At 45.6% G+C, this 19,372-nt stretch overlaps 1 protein-coding gene across 1 annotated transcript in view; it reads right to left on the bottom strand.

Annotated features, from left to right (window-relative positions):
* Positions 1 to 19,008, bottom strand: part of LOC122936021 (UDP-glucose:glycoprotein glucosyltransferase 1-like) — a 100,145-nt gene extending 81,137 nt beyond the window's left edge. The window contains 8 exon segments of the mRNA XM_044292014.1: positions 321 to 417; positions 5,176 to 5,211; positions 5,213 to 5,351; positions 11,102 to 11,214; positions 11,565 to 11,695; positions 13,392 to 13,465; positions 16,259 to 16,387; positions 18,980 to 19,008. Of these exon segments, the coding sequence (XP_044147949.1) occupies positions 321 to 417; positions 5,176 to 5,211; positions 5,213 to 5,351; positions 11,102 to 11,214; positions 11,565 to 11,695; positions 13,392 to 13,465; positions 16,259 to 16,383 (715 nt within the window). The 5' untranslated portion in view covers positions 16,384 to 16,387; positions 18,980 to 19,008.
* Between the last annotated feature and the right edge of the window lie 364 nt (positions 19,009 to 19,372).

The raw sequence follows: 19,372 nt of genomic DNA, 5'->3' as shown, positions 1-19,372 counted from the left end.
CTGACCATGATGTCCCAAAAGGATGCTCTGTACCAACCAAGCCCTGAAAGACCTCTTGCAGCCACTCTCATCCTCCTCATCGCTGTAGCAGTGACATCCCATGTACTCTAGACAGTCAATTGGTCTGAAAAGTGCACAGCACAAGATCACTAAGGTCGGCTGCAGCGGTCATGTGCGGTATATGAGCACATCATCGCTGCAGCCAAACAAGGTAAGTGCAGCCGGGAAGCGGTGCAGGGGAAATAAGTCGGAATTTCCTAATGGGAATCTATATGGAACTTGCCTACTTTAAACAGGATCGTGTCAGGCTTCACTGTTACCTTTCACTTGTGTGTCGTCCTTTGCTTTATATTCTGTACTTTTAATGGCCAATTCCACTCCATAGCCTGAGAGGAATACCTTTTCTGCTCTTGGATTCTAGGGAAACAAATTGGAGAATTATACATTACACAACAGAAATGTTCCCCGTCTTCTGAACCATCAAAAGTTCAACGTTAATATCTAATAAATTATTAATTTCGGCATTGGGTGGATAGTACCTATTGGGTGAAGTCTAGTCTGGTGGCACTAAAGCACAAAGATTACTTAAAGGGAGTGAAAAATCGAGCCCAGGGGAGGAAATGTAAATTTATGGTTAGGCGCAATGACTGCAGCAAGATGCGCCTAATTTAAGATAAGGCCTGCACCTCGTCATAGATTAGGCAAATCCTCCAAAAGCACAGGGAATATCAAGTTCGGCGCAGAAAGGGCCATTCTTGATAGATCTTCCTCTAAGGGTGCTTTCACATTAGCGGCAGGGGAGTCCGGCAGGCTGTTCCGGCGGGTGAACAGCCTGTCGGATCCATCCTGCCAGTAGTTCACGTGTGCCCCCGGACTGCCGCTCCATACCCATTGACTATAATTGGGGTGGGGGGCGGAGTTCCGGCGGCAGCACATGGCGAGAGGCAGCCAGACTAAAAGTACTTTTACTTTTTAGTCCGGCTTCCTCTCGCCGTGCTGCCGCCGGAACACCGCCCCTATTATAGTCAATGGGGACGGAGCGGCAGTCCAGGGGCACACATGAACTAGAACCTTATAGCACCTCCGTCCTAATTGTGTCTATAGCCCTAGTTGATATTGTCTGTAGTCCCCTGATGATGCTGCTGGTGCAGGAAAACGTGGCGGGCGGGCAGTAGCTTATCAATTGCTATTTTAATAGCACTGTGTCCTACTGTTGCTCCGGAGCCTAGCTGTATGAATATGTCAGATAGAGACAGCTAGTGAGGCAAACAAGTAGTAGCCTCTAACCTACTGAATACTATTTCGTTTTTTGGGGGGTTTTCGTTTAATTTAATACAATCAAATAAAGGTTAAGTTTTAAAGGGCCTAATCGTCTGGTGGCAGTTCAGCGAAATTCTACCATGGCTATGCCCATAATGTAACTAATAGTCAATAAATGCTGAGTATCAATTATTACTCCTGATCATGATGAAAGATTGCTAGTGGATGCTAGTGGATGCTAGTGGTAGTGGATGCATGGAATAGCCTTCCTGCAGAAGTGGTAGCTGCAAATACAGTGAAGGAGTTTAAGCATGCATGGGATAGGCATAAGGCCATCCTTCATATAAGATAGGGCCGGGGCTATTCATAGGATTCAGATATATTGGGCAGACTAGATGGGCCAAATGGTTCTTATCTGCCGACACATTCTATGTTTCTATGTTTCTATTTAACACCGTCCTATACAGAATAGATAATCAGGAAATCAATTGACTAGAATCTAAGGGATGTATTACACTGCCTGATCTTCGAGGTAATGTGAGTGCCGATGAATGATAATCATCCATCGGCGCTCGTTTGCACTGGCCTGATTACAGGGGCCGATGCAGACTTTGAATGAGAGGGGAACGATTGCTCCGACAGTCATCCTCCCTCCTTTTCTATAGATGATCAGCAGCAGATCTTTGATTACACAGGGAGATGTGCTGCCGATAATCAAGTATCATTCATGCTGACAAAAGATGCCAGTCAGCCAGTGAATGAGCTGTTCGATTATAGGGTTACGAGTGTTCGTCCCTGACTACTGGCCCAAAATGGTGCTGTCACGGCCTCTGTTGTGGGCGCCGTGACACGGTTTCCGTGCATGCTGTTGCAGGAGGTGGCTTCTCCTTTCCCCTGGGTCCTTCCCTGTCTGGTGCCAGAGGGGTTAATTATTCGGCTGGTGTGCTTTGGGCGTGGCCTCTTGGCTCTTTATATGTTGTGTTGTGAGCTTGAGGTCAGTGGCCCTTCAGCCTTTGTGAGAGCTCCTAGCTAGACATCAATGTCACCTTGATGTCTCCCCTATGTTCCCATTGTCTTTACCGTCCCTTGTATCTATGTTTTGTGTGGGTTATGTGCGGGGTCTGTTGTATGTCTAGTTGTTATTACATGTCTGGCATGTGGCGTCTGTCTTCCAGCATGTTTGCTAGACATTTTCCCCTGTGAGTCGCATAACCTCCGGAAAGGGGTGTAAGGGCTCCCCGGAGGGGGAATCACAACTTGGTTAACAGTTCTGCCTGGGGCCCCCATGCTTCTGGTTTGCTTGGGGGTCCGGTCGTCATTGGGGCCGTGGGAGGTAAGTGCATGTTGTTCCTGGGCTCTTGCATGCCGATCCAGTGGCTGTTCACTGGTTGTCCTTTTCCTTGTAGCTAGGTTGGTGAAGTCTCCTGTTCATCCGCGTCTGGGGTGAAGAGGTCGTCTCCTGCTCCTAACCTCATTGCAGGGATCTTCAGGCGACTCAGGGTCCGAGGTACCTACCATCTGGGTCTGCCCATACGGTTAGGAGTCAGGGCCAGGATTAGGGTGGCATTAGGAGGAGACCTGCTCCCTCTTCCTGGTGTCCAGGCCTAGCTGCTTCCCCGTTCTCCTCACTGTACGGTGGGGAGTTCCCCCCACTCCCCACCGTGACAGATGCAGTCTAATAGGGCCTGAACGTGTTAAGGCTTTATCTTAGGCTCTGTTCACATCTGCAGTAGGGATTTCCATTGTTCTGCTCAGTTCTAGAAGCAGAACAATGTAAATAACAAAAGTACTAGTTCCGTGTTATCATTCACAGACCGGGCCCGGTGGGTTTCCATCAATGAGCCCAGTAATTTACTGGACAATACGGCTCGGCATGCTGCACTATTGTGATCAGATCTGTGATGAAGGACTCCGATGGAGATGGGGACAGAGCTTCACTGGGAGGACAACTAATCCCTGTGTTTAATGTCAAGAAAAAAAAGTATGTACATGTACCATCTTTATATCAACAGGATGTTACAATCACATGGGAACAATGGGGGAGATTTACTTATCCTGCAGATGGTGCAATCTTATGACCTATAGATCTGCACCAGATTTATCACAGGGGCTCAGGCTGAGGATAAAGGGGGAACAGGGAGAGACTCGTTTGCCTAACTTTACACCAACTATTGGTTGGCTTAGGCTGCTTTCACACTAGCGTTCGGGTTTCCGTTCGTGAGCTCCGTTTGAAGGAGCTCACGAGCGGACCCGAACGCAGCCGTCCAGCCCTGATGCAGTCTGAATGGAGGCGGATCCGCTCAGACTGCATCAGTCTGGCGGCGTTCAGCCTCCGCTCCGCTCGCCTCCGCACGGACAGGCGGACAGCTGAACGCTGCTTGCAGCGTTCGGGTGTCCGCCTGGCCGTGCGGAGGCGTGCGGATCCGTCCAGACTTACAATGTAAGTCAATGGGGACGGATCCGTTTGAAGATGCCACAATGTGGCTCAATCTTCAAGCGGATCCGTCCCCCATTGACTTTACATTGAAAGTCTGGACGGATCCGTCCCAGGCTATTTTCACACTTAGCTTTTTTTAGCTAATATAATGCAGACGGATCCGTTCTGAACGGAGCCTCCGTCTGCATTATTATGGGCGGATCCGTTCAGAACGGATCCGCCCGAACGCTAGTGTGAAAGTAGCCTTACTTTGATAAAAAAAATATGGTAGGATTGTGGCAAAATTTTGTCACTAAAAGAAGCATATTATGCCATGCTTCCTTCCCCACAATGCCAAGGCCTGTTTTCTAGTAAACCCCAACCCTTCGTCAAGCTAGGAGGATTTCACAAGAAACAGATGAGCCAGATTTACGACCGTGTCTAGGTGCACTGACAGTAGACGTCGTAGTAGTCTTTCACCGGAATCAGCCTGGACCAGTTTTGCTGAAGTATATAACAGTAGTACCACACATAAGCTAGACAGACCAGGGGTCAGAAACCTTTGGCACTCCAGCTGTGGTGAAACTACAATTCCAGCATGCTCCATTCATTTCTATGAGAGTTCGGATAAGAGCAGAGCAAGTATGAATGCTAGGCGTTGTAGTTTCAAAACAGCTGGAGTGCCGGATGTTGCCTACCCCTCAGATAGACAATGGCTCTGGAAGCATAAAATCTGGTAGCAGATGAACAACAGTCAAACAATAAAATGCAGTGGATGGATCTAATGAAAAATTCACATTTACAATCAACACAATTGAGGCTGGGTACAGATCACGTTTTTTCCCATCCATTTAACATATACAAAAAACGCATATGTTAAAAGGATGCCTCAGATGCCATACAGTGGCATCCATTGTTAAAAAAATATATATATACTTTTTTTTTTTTTTTTTTTTTTTTTTTACTGGACTGTGCAGGATACAAGAGAGACATAAAACATGATGTGAACCCACCGTGAAAAAGACGTTTTGTAATATTAATGAAAAGCTTTAAAGAGGACCTGTCACCAAAAAATGCAATGCAATCTGAAAGCACCGTATTATAGAGCAGGAGAAGCAGAGCGGATTGATATGTATTTCTGTGAGAAAAGGTTCAGTAAAACGTGCAACTTTTACATTTACATCAGCGGCGCTGTGAGCAGCTATGGGTCCAGGAGGAGGGGTCATCAGTGGCTGACATTTATACACACAGTGCTATCAATCACTGGTAACCCCTCCCACCTGTACCGATAGCTGTCCACAGGAGGTGGAAAAAGCATGAGATATAAATGTGTAAATTACTAGTTTTACTGAATCTTTTCCCACAAAACTATATATCAGTCTGCTCGGCTTCTCCTGCTCTATAACATGGTGCTGTCAGATTGCACTGCATTTTTGGGGGACAGGTCCTCTTTAATAGGGAAGTCAGTCAGTAAGATTGAAGAGCACAAAGATCCTTACCGCCACATAGTGCCGTAGTACATATACGATCGCGCCTAGCTCTGGCCTTTTCTGACAGATGTTGGTGGAACCTTGAAAATTCTTTGGTGCCAATTTCTCCGTATAGTATGACGACCGGACTGTCAGGGGATGTTCCTGGATACTGGTGATCTCCCTTAAACAGGAAAGGCTTCGGCCTGTCCAAACCACAATACGTATTATGTCAATCACAGGTTATTCTTATTTATTCAAGACTAACAGAAGGGAAATTAAAGCCGTTCTCAGGGGCTTTGATATTAATGGCACAGCCTTAGGATTGGCCCCCTATATCTGATCGGTAAGGGTCTCACTCCCTGCACCCCCACCAATCCGCTGTCTGAAGGGGCTGAGGAGAGCACTGCATCTTCTCCATTGTATACCAGGCACAATGACATACATTCTGCAGAAGTGGTGCCTGCTGCTACTTACTGCAACACTTGCAATTCAAGTGAATGGAGTTACGCGTACTGCCATGCAAAGCCACTGCAGAATGAATGGCACAATGCCTGTAATGAAGCGGCTGCAACCCCTTCAACCAGCCAACTGTTGGGAGATCAATGGCTTGCACAATATTAAAGTCCTATATCACCAGGAAATCAATGGTAAAGCAGTCACATTGCCCTGTAGAGCTAGCTCAGCTGAATGTAAGGATACCTTTCATTTTGGGATCTATTGCTTCATTCTGGAGAAAAAAAAAGTACTTTTAATCCATTTTTAAATGAGCAGTTAAGTGCACTGAGGGCGGGCCCAAGCCACTATGTGCACCCTTGCCCCTCCTGCTTCCTCTGCAAGCCTTTCCCTTCCCTTGATTTGACAGGGCCATTCTATCAGTGGGGGCCACCCTATAAGGCAAGACCATAATTAGACTAGGGCTAATACTGATGAAAGGTCCTCTTTAAAACCCTGCAGTTTTCACATTGGCCACTAGGCGTAACGATATGTCAAAATATCCTGTTCCTATAGAGCCGCCACATGGGCCATAGACACAATAGACTGGAGCTGCCCCGATTCACTTCTATGGGAGAGTGACCTGTGCGGAGGTCAGGAGGGAGAAGATAAGCTGTGGTATCACCTATTGTGAATGGTGGATCCTGTGTCATCTACATAGAAGTTGCATCTGTCACTGTAATTCTGCCTGTGATCATAATTCAATGTCTACTGTAAAATTACCTATACAGGACAGACAGTGTAGGATTTTAGCTTTTTTTCCCCAAATATAGTAACATGGAAAATGAAAACAAAAATCATTCTAAAAAAATATGTTTAACAAAAAAATGTAATTTACAGATAATTTTTGGAAGACACATTCCCTTTCAAAGCATGTTGCAGGAGAATAAGACCAATTAGAGATTCGTTAGACAATATCAGATAAAAGCATATCTCCGCATGACATTTGCTTCAACAGACTTACTGTGACCTAGATTCAACCTTAATAATCTAAATGCATTCAGAAGATGATTCACTAACGGACAAAAGATATCTCCCGTGAGAGTGCATCAATTTACTCATTAAAAATATAAAAAACCACTATTGACATAGAAGACGCTTCTTCCTAATGTACAGACATCATATCAGCATTTTTCACCATGGGCTATGTGCTGCATTGCTGTTACATATGTACCATCTGTAAATGTGTTTTGTACGTTTTCACTGAATATTATGGTGCTACGTCAATAAATAAGAACAGAACAATAGGGAACCAAACTCGGCATTGCAGTTTTATGTTACTTAAAGAGGCTCTGTCACCAGGATCAACCCTAATAAACTACTGCCCAGTAGGGCGCATCATGCAGATTAAAACTATACCTTTCTTTTGTCTGTATGCTAAACAGCTGCAGAGATATCCGTGTTTTAATTCATATGCAAATGAGCAATTGGAGCACCAGGAGGCGGGCTGAATCATTTAAGCATCGCCTTGTAACATCCCCTGTGCTCTGCACACTCCCCTTCCCCTTGATTGACAGGGCAAGACACCAGGCTGAGGGCAGAGCCGAGTCCTAGCATCTACATATCATATACACTATGTACTATAGCTTCACCACACTGCTCAGAAAGCCAATCTGCATATTACTGCTTTATCCACAAGCACAATATATGATTATAAAGACACCAGTAATGTCTGTTAGCTTATAAGCATAGAAAATACATGCATCACTGTGTGGTAATGCTATAGATTAATGGTAAACATTTGGTTTTGCGTGTAGAGATCCCAGGTTTGATTCTTGGGACAGACTAAGGGTTCATTCACATGTCCGTTGTTTGTTTCCTGATCTGTTCCGTTTTTTGCTGAACAGATCTGGACCAGATCTGGACCCATTCTTTTTCAATGGGTCCTGAAAAAAAACGGACAGCACAATGTCAGATTTTTTTTCAGGACCCATTGAAAATGAATGGGTCCAGATCTGGTCCAGATCTGTTCAGCAAAAAACGGAACAGATCAGGAAAGAAACAACGGACGTGTGAATGTACCCTAAAAGGTTTTTTTTCTTCAACCTTCATAAAAGTCTATGGGCCAGATTTATCATGACTCTGACAGCTCACTCCACTTTCACATATGACTAAAGTAAGTTTTAGCCAAGTCAGATTTATGATCGGCCCTTTAAGACTGTAATAAATGTGGTTTGACGGTAGCAGTTTATCCGTCAGTAAGCAGCTTTACAAAAGTCGCACATCTTTACAAAAAAGTCGCACGTCTTTACGAAAAAGTTGCATGTTCTATTAAAAAGTCTCATAAGATAAGCATGGTCCTCACTGGAGTGAAATTGCGCAATTTTATGCAACTTTTTGAATAGTCCCAATAGTAAATCTGTCTAGAGATTAATTTACATAAGAGAACACGCCCACTTTCAGAAAACTGGTGAGCATAGTGCAGAGCAGAAAAAAGTCGCAAATTTTTGCGCAGTTTTAGTGATTGCGCAAAAATGTGCGACTTTTTCACTCCATTATTCTGACTTGAGCTAATGATAAATCTGGCCCTATATTCTTATCATATTGAGAATAATGGAGGTCATTTATTAAGTTGAAATACAGCTAGGTGCCCCGCAATCTGCGACTTCTACTCCCAGGTCCAAATAAGTGGGCGTGGCATGGGCGGGGAAGGGGCGGCAGGCCCGTCTCATTTACCATTTATTACATCTGTTTCAGGCGTAGAAAAAGGACTAAATGTAAGACAGCTCGGAAGCGGTCTTACCTTTAGAACTGGCAGAGGATATGCCGAAGTTATGAAGAGGCCGCCAGCTTAGGGGTTTATTAAGACCGGCGTCTAAAGAGGTGGTCTTAATAAATGTGCCCGAATGTTTTTTAGAAAGCTAATAAATATTAGTGGTTTATAACCATATTGTCTGTGAATAAACCAGTAATCGGTATCAGGACTAAATCGAGTAATTCCAGGATTCGTTTGTGTCACGTGACCAGGGAGCGGGAGTGAAACACTTGCCATTACTCCTGCTCCATGGTCTCCTGCTGCGCTCGGAATACTCACCTTTCCAGCAGGGGGCCTCCGGACACTCCACAGCACGTCCATGGTCCCGCGCTGCACTCACCTTCTGACATACGCACGCCGTGACCTGACGCGCTGTGTGACGTCAGGAGCAGAGCAGCACGGAACGATGGAGGGTCGGCGGCGCCCCTGCTGGAAAGATAAGTTGGTGCGACTAAAGCCGGGCGCCCGGAGTGCACAGCGTCATAGCAACCAATGACACTGTGCACTCTGGGTGTCAGGAGGAGTAGGAGGGGAGAGCTGCTGGCACTGGGGTGGGGGAGAGCTGCTGGCACTGGGGTGGGGGAGAGCTGCTGGCACTGGGGTGGGGAGAGCTGCTGGCACTGGGGTGGGGGAGAGCTGCTGGCACTGGGGTGGGGGAGAGCTGCTGGCACTGGGGTGGGGGAGAGCTGCTGGCACTGGGGTGGGGGAGAGCTGCTGGCACTGGGGTGGGGGAGAGCTGATGGTACTTGGGCTAATCGCACAGGGGGGAACGAGATGATGGTAGGGGGTCTGATGAGTTTTTATAAAGGAAAACAGTCTATTAATTCATTTTTTTCTTATTAGAGTACTCTATTAATTGTAAAAAATAATCAATAGAATACTCGATTTCTAAAATAATCATTTACTGCAGCCCTAGTTTCAGGTTTCTAAGAAAAAAAATAAAAAACACGTCTCAATATAGTAAGGCCTTTTTATTATTACTACATAATTATTTATTATAATATAGCCTTTTATTATATGTTAAATAAAAGAGAAAACAAATGAAAGGAAAAAAAGTTTATTTTAGTCTACTTTCACACTGGCATTTTGGCTTTCAGTTTGTGAGCGGCTCCAAAACGGATCAGTTTGCATTCTAATGCATTTTGAATGGAAAAGGATCCGCTCAGAATGCATTAGTTTGCATCAGTTCAGTCTCCATTCCGCTTTGGAGACGGACACCAAAACGCTGCCTGCAGCGTCCGTCTGACGAAACTGAGCCAAAGGGATCCGTTTTCGCTGACACAATCTTGGCTATGTTAAAGATAATACAAACGGACCCGTGCTGGACGGATGCACACGGTTGTATTATCAGTAACAGTACCGTTCATGACGCATCCGCACAAAACGTGAGTGTGAAAGTAGCCTGTCTGTCCTGGTACTTGAACTTATGGCCTCTTTCACACGAGCGAGATTTCAACGCGGGTGCAATGCGTGAGGTGAACGCATTGCACCTGCACCGACTCCGGACCCATTCATTTCTATGGGGCTGTGCACATGAGCTGTGATTTTCACACATCACTTGTGCGTTGGGTGAAAATCGCAGCATGCTCTATTTTGTGTGTTTTTGACGCAAAGAAGGCGCCATAGAAGTGAATGGGGCTGCGTGAAAATCGCAAGCAAGGGGTTGCTAGGAAACAATCGGGATGGGGACCCGATCATTATTATTTTCCCTTATAACATGGTTATAAGAGAAAATAATAGCATTCTGAATACAGAGTGCATAGTAAAATAGTGATGGAGGGGTTAAATGGATCATGTGACGGTCAATGTGATGAGCGCAATGACAACACCACAGGTCCTTTTCCTCAAAGAAGAAGACAGAAGAGATGCCGGGCTGCATGAACAAGTGGATTAAGGTGAGTTAAATTATTATTATTATTTTTTTACCCCTCCATCACTATTTTACTATGCATTTTGTATTCAGAATGCTATTATTTTCCCTTATAATGATGTTATAAGGGAAAATATTAAAATCTACACCTAACCCAAACCCGAACTTCTGTGAAGAGTTCAAACCCGAACTTCTGCGCGAGTTCAAAACATTGTAATGCGTTTTGCACGTGCGCGAGAAAAATCGGCATGTTTGGTACCCAAACCCGAACTTCTTCACAGAAGATGCTAGGACTACAGCTCTGCCCTCAGCCTGGTGTCTTGCCCTGTCAATCAAGGGGAAGGGGAGTGTGCAGAGCACAGGGGATGTTACAAGGCGATGCTTAAAGGATTCAGCCCGCCTCCTGGTGCTCCAATTGATAATTTGCATATAAATAAAAACACAGATATCTCTGCAGTTGTTTGCATACAGACAAATGAAAGGTAGAGTTGTAATCAGCATGATGAGCCCTACTGGGCAGTATGTCTAGTTTAATAGGGTTGATTCTGATGACAGAGGCTCTTTAAAGGGGTTGTCCAGGATTTGTATATTGATGGCCTATTCTCAGGATAAGCCATCAATCTCAGATCAGTGGGGTCTGACACCCTATACTCTCATGGAACTACACAGCCCCATCCATTGTGTCGTGCACTGCTCTCCTTCACTTTAATGGCAGAAGAGTGGACGGATCCGTGTGGTTCCAGCATCTATTTAGAGAAGGGGTTGCACTAAACAGGCAAACCCCTTAAATTTCATAAAGATCGTCCCCAGAACAAGTCATCAATTTAGACTCATACCTTTCCAGAGCTCCAGTGAGAAGTGATGGTAACTTGTCAAGATCACAGGTCTTCTCCCCATGAACCACTATAAAAGCTTTGCAGCCTGCAGGGGGCGACTCATCTGATGCTATCTGAAATCAAAGGTTATTTGTTATAGGTATCTAACCATAAAAAAGAGAGATCTGAACTTGCACATTTCCGGTCTACTCCTGTCACTCTTTAACTGAAAAGTAGGACAAAGGCAAGGACTTTATATTACAATGAGCAACAAAAAGCAATGATAATAGCATAGAAATGGAAAATTGTTCTGACCATAAACCACGCAAGGCCTTATGTTTTCCACTTCTATAAAGCGCTTTTTGAGCTCTTTTTTCTATACGATTTTTACCCAGCTTTCCCAGTGTCCTGAATAGTAAACTGCACTGTTCTGTAGAGATTGCTGAGCTCCGGTCCCCCCCATGTGTAAGTCCTAGATACTAACCTGCTGGAAGGTCTGGACGGTGGCTGAGTAAGAGCGGAGAGACAGCGCGAACTTCATCAGGTTCTGCTGGACGGGGGACAGGAGGCGGCCGGCACTTTTCAGCAACAGATTGTATTTGTCAGAATCCGAACCTAACGATAAATGTAAAGGATTAGACATTCTGTGCTGTAATTATACGTGATATCGATAGAGTGAATCTTACACACAAACATACATTCACAGTAATCTCACATAAGCATCAATAAGGAAAATGCTAAAGAAAATACAGCACCAAAAAATGGAAAGCCCTCATACCCAGTGATAACACACGGTTACTGGACCAGCTCCTGGTTTAAAGGGATTGTCCGGGTTCAGAGCTGAACCCGGACATACCCATATTTTTACCCAGGCAGCCCCCCTGATGCTAGCATCGGAGCATCTCATGCTCCGATGCGCTCCCTTGCCCTGCAGTAGAGAAGGCTTCCGCCCGGCAGTGTGATCGGTGATGTCACCGGCTGAGATGGGCGTGCTTTAGCGTGGCCCTAGCCGTTTTACTGGCTAGCAGCGCTGAAGCCCGCCCATCAGTGCCGGTGACGTCACCGGGCTTCCTGGCAGCCCAATGGAGAGCCTGGTTCGTCACTGGACCTCCTGAAAATGCCTTAGCCCTGCGCGATTTAGCGCAGGGCAAAGGAGAGCATCGATGTATGAACTGCTCCGATGCTCAAGTCAGGGGGGCTACCTGGGTGAAAATGGAGATATGTCCGGGTTCAGCTCTGAACCCGGACAACCCCTTTAAGGTTCTCTGGGAATTAAGAAAATTAAAGGACTTAAATATTACTTTATTAGAAATATTTTCCCAAATACCTTTCATTAGTTAGAATGGTTCGGTTTGTCTAGGGAGCAATCATTAGGAGAACTAAAATGGCTGCCGTCCTATTAGTACACACAAAATATGTCCTAATCACACAGCCGGACAAGTTACTTCATAAGGGTCCATTCACACGTTTGCAATTTCGTTCTGCATTTTGTGGAACGGAATTGCGGACCCATTAATTTCTATGGGGCACTTCCGGGTCCGCAATTCCGTTCACGAAAAAAATAGAACATGTCCTATTCTTGTCCGCAATTGCAGACAAGAATAGGCATATTCTATTAGTGCCGGCAATGTCTGTGTTTTGCAGATCCGCAAAACACGTTGCAGACATGTGAATGGACCCCAAGACTGAGCTAAAGATCTGCCTCATCCTCCTCTCTGCTCCGCTTGTCAGGGATTATGATCCTGAATACAGCTGATAAGATCTTCAGCCGAATATCTGTAGGAATGGAATTCATGAGGAGACATGAAGAGGATGGACAGGACAAACTGTGGTAATGTGGGGTTGTGGTAATGGAGACTGCATACAAGAGCTGCTGCTCATCAGCCACATTCCCACCTCCTCTCTGTACTTCATGTCTCCTCATGAACTCCATTCCCACAGAGGTTCAGCTGAAGAACATATTAAACTGTATTCAGTATCATAATCCCTAACAGGCAGAGCAGAGAGGAGGATGAGGCAGCTCTTTAGCTCTATGTTGTAAAGTGACTTGTCCTCCTGTGTAATTAGGACAGGTTTTGTGTGGACTAATAGGACGGCGGCCATTTTATTTCTCCTAATGATTTCTCCCCAGACAAAAAGAGCCATTATAACTAATGAAATGTATTTGGGAATATATTATAAAGTAAGTTCCAGAGAACCCCTTTAAAAAGATGTTATCCTTGTCAAGAATACCTTGTTATAGATCACTACCATTATAACTGCAAAGGGCTAAAACGTACAAGCAACAAGCAGGCTTTTTTCAAATAGCTACCTTGTTCATCCACTTGTTGGTTTTGATCTACAAACGTCCAAAACTTCTCCAGCCCATCTTCAGCCAGAAATTCACTACAAAAGAAAACCCAGGTGAGGGTGACGGACACAAAGACATACATGGTGCAAACTCAAATTTTTTTGGTTCAAAAGATTATATGTGATCACAAGTGTGACTGCACACTGAAAAATAATGTGCATCAGCACCTGCAGGGGGTGTTCACCTGCTCATTAGGGCATAGCGATGATATGTGACTACAAGACTGCCACAGTGCCTGGTCTGAGTCACACCCCCTGTCTCATCATCAGTTGAACCAATGAAGAGAAGGGGGTGTGTCTCAGACTCCAGGCAGACACTGCCGCTAATCTGTAGTCACACATCTAGTTGAAGTATTCTGATTTTAATGATTACATTTATTTATTTTGAGAATGGGAGGTTGAACTATTTTTTTTAACATACATCTATTTAAAATTTCCCTCGCAGACCTTTATTATATCCATACAGTAGCCTCTCCCTTAGGGTCCATTCACACGTCAGTGAATGTGTCCGCACCCGTTCCGCAATTCTGCGGAACGGGTGCGGACCTATTCATTCTCTATGGGGCAGGAACGGATGCGGACAGCACACAGTGTGCTGTTAGCATCCGCATTTCCGGAGCGAGCCCCCGATCTTCCGGTCCGCGGCTCCGGAAAAAAATAGAACATGTCCTATTCTTGTCCGCAATTGTGGACAAGAATAGGCAGTTCTATGGGGGTGCCGGCCGGGTGTATTGCGGATCAGCAATACACTACGGATGTGTGAATGGACCCTAAAGAAAAAAAAAAATGGTGGGGCCCATTTTAGGGTACTTTGACACTAGCGTTAAAGTTTTCCGGTATTGAGTTCCGTCACAGGGGCTCAATACCAGGAAAAAAAACGCTTCAGTTTTATCCTAATGCATTCTGAATAGAAAGCATTCCGTTCCGTATGCATCAGGATGTCTTCAGTTCAGTCCCTCTTACGGTATTAATGCCGGATCAGATTCCGAAAAAACGGATCAGGTTTCCCGTTCTGCGCATGCACAGACCTTTAAAAATGCGAAAAAAATTAATCCCGGATCCGTTTTTCCGGATGAAACCGGAGAGACGGATCCGGTATTTCAAAGCATTTGTCAAACAGATCTGCATACGGATTTCCGGATCCGGCAGGCAGTTCTGGCAATGGAACTGCCTGCTGGAATCCTCTAACGCAAGTGTAAAAGTACCCTTAGTCGTGTAAAATGCATCTGTCGGAGAGCTGGATAGGACTAAACATGGCGTTAGTCATGTGAGTCGTCATGTGACTCTCACAAGTATCATGTGACCCAGCTTTCAGTTTACTGCCCAGGTATCTAACAGGTGAACAGTAGTGTGGAGCAGAACATATACAGTATTACTAGCTGCATCATGTCTGTTAGTGCCTGTGTAGAAAAAGATCTCTGTGCATTTTGCTTGTTTGTTTGTTTTTTACACTAAACTTTATTAACAACCTACAGAAAGGCAGCAATTTTACAACATCAACTAGAGACAGGCGGCCATTTTACAACATCACCTATGGACAGGCAGCCATGTAAACACACATAGTAATGTAAATACTGTAAAACCCACAATAAAAAATGATGCCGCCACTAGGCCTATTTACTAATCACCTGAATGTGTTCAGTGTGCTGACCCAGCACATGTATATCATGTAACACTGCTGCTTACTGAATGTCAGGGATCATATGACATGAAGAGTGTCACATGACTAGCGCCATGTTTCAATTAGGCCATGGATCCGGATACATTACACAGGTCTGATACATTGGCTGTACCATTCTACTGCATATAGGGGTCAGCCGTCTGATATAAAAAAAAAGTATGTATGAATTTTAAATACATGTGTATTAGAAAAATGTATACTTTCCTATTATATAAACAAATGAATTAAAAAATAAGAAGTGGACTATTCCTTTAACTAAAAGAGCAATATGGTTTGCATGAAAAAAAAGTCTCTTCAGCATTGTATTTAGGATCCATCCCAGGCCCATACTGGGTAAAACATGCAACTGTGAAACTGTTTCTGTGGCTAGCCTGTGTTTTTGTAAGGCTAGGTTCACACTAACATTAGTGGATCCGTTCGGAGCCTCCATCAGCAGGATAGAACAGAATAACATAGTGACAATATAATGGAACCCCACTGTAGGCCAATGGGGTGGGCTCGGCGCTGTTGGGGTCTGCTGTGTGATGGACCTGGCAGTGTCCTTCACCACTGGTGCGAGTCAGTATATGACGTGTATATAGGATATGGTCTGGAGACACAGGACGCAGGAGGTTCTCTAAGGCTTGGCTCCATGAGGAAAGACATTAGACCAGGAAACACAGGAAGCTGCAGAACTAGATTCCCCTCCAGACAGCGTCCTTCTCAGTACAGTGGCAATTCTGAGGGTTAGGGCTCTTTCACACGAGCGGATGCCGTGCGGGTAAACCGCTACGTGAATGAGGGCCAAGCCACGCTCCGGACAGCAGAGACAAGGAGCAGTAACATGACTGATAATGCTCCGTGCCTCTCTGTGACCTTTTTACTACAACATCACAGTGAGATAAAGTTGTCACCGTGATTTTGTAGTAAAAAGATCACAGAGGGGCACAGAGCATTATCAGTCATGTTACTGCTCCTTGTCTCTGCTGTCCGGAGCGCGGCTTGGCCCTCATTCACGTAGCGGATTACCCGCACGGCATCCCCTCGTGTGAAAGAGTCCTTATACTGCACGGCCAGGAGAAACTGACAAGCGAGAACGCTTTTTAATAGTCATTTCCATAATGATAGAGCCCACACAAAGGTCTATGGTGACCCCCTTTAGTCCTTACCTGGCTTCCAGCAGCAGTGATGTAGAAGGCCACTTTGTGGTGAGGGACATGGTGACTGCCTTTGAATCTGCGCTCACAATGGAGAAACAGAGGCAAGCGGCCAGGACGAAGGACGCGGCCTCCATATTGCTGCAGGAGAGGATAAAGGACTGTTACTAACAGCAAATACTGAACCCCGAGATCAGGGATCAAACTGTACTCCGACCTACCACTGCACAGAGCTCCAGCCCTGGAGGACTTACTACATGGCCGCCCATTCACTTATGTAATACTATATTTTCTGTATAAGGGCTCATGCATGCGGCCGCACCCGTTTTGGCGCTGCAGAAAACACAGATACCGGCCATGTGCGTCCCGCATTTTGAGGAACGGTACGTCCTGCCGTCTGTAGAGCTGTCCTATCCTTGTCCATAAATTGTTTTTTTTTTTTTTTTTTAGCGGGGAAGCGGAACGGACATATGGATGCGGACAGCACGCGGTGTGCTATCCGCAACTTTTGCAGCCCCATTGAAGTGAACGGGTCCACATCGGATCCGCAAAAAATGTTCAGGTATTATTTCCCCCTATAAAGAAGTGTGTGAAAAAAACGCTTGTAAAAAATGCCAATAGCCAGAGCATGGCAGGCACACAAAAACCTCACAACTGAAAAAACGTAACCTATGATGATGTGCGCACTCGTTTGCACGATGTATGCGGCTCCGGGACATATGCCCGCTCACGTACCGTATGTCTCAGAGGGCATATGATCATGTGCATGAGTCCTCACTGATTAAACACTGATGTGTGAAAACGGCCTTAGGCTTCAGGCACACAAACGTATTTTGTTTCCGTGTCCGTTCCGTTTTTTTTTGTTCATTCATTTTAACCGGTCCGCATCCGTATGTCCGTTCCACAGCCCCGCAAAAAAGATGGAACACGTCCTATTCTTGTCCGTTATGGGGACAAGGATAGGCATTGTTACAAAAGATCCGCAAAACAAAAAAATAAACTGATGCAATACGGATGCCAAATGGACGTCATCCATATTTTATGCGGATTCCGTGTTTTGCACATACGGTCGTGTGAATGTAGCCTAAGACACAAGCGGTTTTTCTGACAGCTGTTTGAGCCAAAGTGGATCCAGCAGGAAAGAGAAGAATAAGTCCTTCCGTTATATTTCCCATTTATTTTGGAATCACTTCTGACTTTGGCTCCAAAAACTGCATCAAAAACTACCTGTGTGATTCCAGTCCGGTAACTGGGCCACGTTTTACTGAAGATAATGTACCACGGCTGCTCTGCAGTGCTTCAGCTATGTCTGGTGTGTGCAGACAACAGTCCTCGGTGAGGCCTCGTGCACACGACCGGTGCTTTAGTCCATGTCCCATCCATATTTTTTGCTGATTGCACGCGGAACTATTCAGTTCTATGGGTCTATAAAAATGCTGCATCTGTGCGTCCGCTCTGCGAATAATACCACATGTCCTATTCGTGTCCATTTTGCGGAGAATAGGCATTTGTTGTACTGTTGGGAGTCCGAAAACTGCGGAATACACACGAGCGGTATGCGAGATTTGCAGAACCACATAACGTCTAGGGTGGTCTGCATGAGGTCTAAGGCTGGGGCCATACAGCGACTATGTCCACGACTAAGGGTGGCTGTGCAGCACTCCAGCCCCAGAATGGCAAAACATCCATGCATCTCCCCAGAGATAGGCTGACCGCCAAGGGCCCAGCTGTGGGAGTCCCCCCATGTTCATCTATTATCCCCCACCGGCCCCTAAACATCCCCATACTGCACAGCGCCCATCAACTACAACCGGCAACCATGAAATACATACTGGTGACCAGAGCTACCTCCCCACTCTAGATGGACACACAGGGCCCCCAGCACTATGTCACATGGTACAACCCAGACTCTCCAGTAATGCCCCCTACCCAAGAAGTGTGTCACATGGTACAACCCGGACTCTCCAGTAATGCCCCCCACCCAAGAAGTGTGTCACATGGTACAACCAGGACTCTCCAGTAATGCCCCCCCACCCAAGAAGTGTGTCACATGGTACAACCCAGACTCTCCAGTAATGCCCCCCTAGTACTGTGTTACATGGTATAAACTGGACTCTCCCGCAATGCACCCCCTGGCACTGTATTACATGGTATAACCCAGACCATACTTCCCAACTTTTGAAAATCTCAGAGGGGCAATATGTGCGGTGCACATCACGGCAGTTCGTTTTTCCTACTAGGCCACACCTCTAACTCCGCCCAAAGCATAGTTACTGACCCCCCATCACAACTGCAGCAGCCGGGGGTCAGTTAGGTGATTGTAAGTTCCTGAGACCATTTTTTTTAATTGCACATCAATATTCACTTAAATATTAGCACAGAAATGATCGGATTATAGATAACTTAAGGGCCAAATTGCACCAAATAATGAAGTCATGGTTTCTACCTAATACACAGGTAGAAACCATACAGAGAGTTTAGTAAGGAGCAATTTAGTTAATTTATTATTATTGCACATTTATGCATTAATTCCCCAGGTCAAAGAGGGACACCTGGGAGCTATGACCCAGGCAATGGTCCTTGTATTATTACTGCAGCCACCGTGATCAGGTATGCGGTTTGTATACTGACTGCAGCAATGGCAGTGAACCAGTTAACTTATCGCCTGGCCAGTGCCCTCATCATCCTCCCCAGTGCACACATCTGTAAGTCAGGAATAACCCACTCACATACTCACGGTTACCGGCTCCACTTCCACTCTGGAAGCGCCCCGCCCCCTCCAAATGATTACTTCCGCTTCGATGTGCACAGGTGACGTCCTCGGTGTAAACCGGCGGCCATGTTGCTTGTGGGCAGATTCGATTTGTGACCCCCCACGGGCAGACTTCCAAACATTTCTCCCTCGGTATACGTAATACTGGCGGTTCTCTGTTGAGAATTATGTTATGTATGAACATCCCGATTGTGAAATGTTTGTTGTCTTAGGGGAAATGTTGCCCTTTTTAAAGATGGCGCTGCGCACTGTTTGGGTGACGAGTCTTAGACAAGGTTGAGTACTAGAGGGAAGAGGTCGTGTTTTCGCTTTGTCTTCACTGTAGTAGACCGGTGACTGTACAGTGTAAATGC

The sequence above is a fragment of the Bufo gargarizans genome, chromosome 4 (assembly GCF_014858855.1).
Source record: "Bufo gargarizans isolate SCDJY-AF-19 chromosome 4, ASM1485885v1, whole genome shotgun sequence".
In the NCBI taxonomy this organism is placed as follows: Eukaryota; Metazoa; Chordata; class Amphibia; order Anura; family Bufonidae; genus Bufo; species Bufo gargarizans.
Note: the sequence above shows the minus strand (reverse complement) of the source record. Positions and strands in the feature narration are given on the sequence as shown.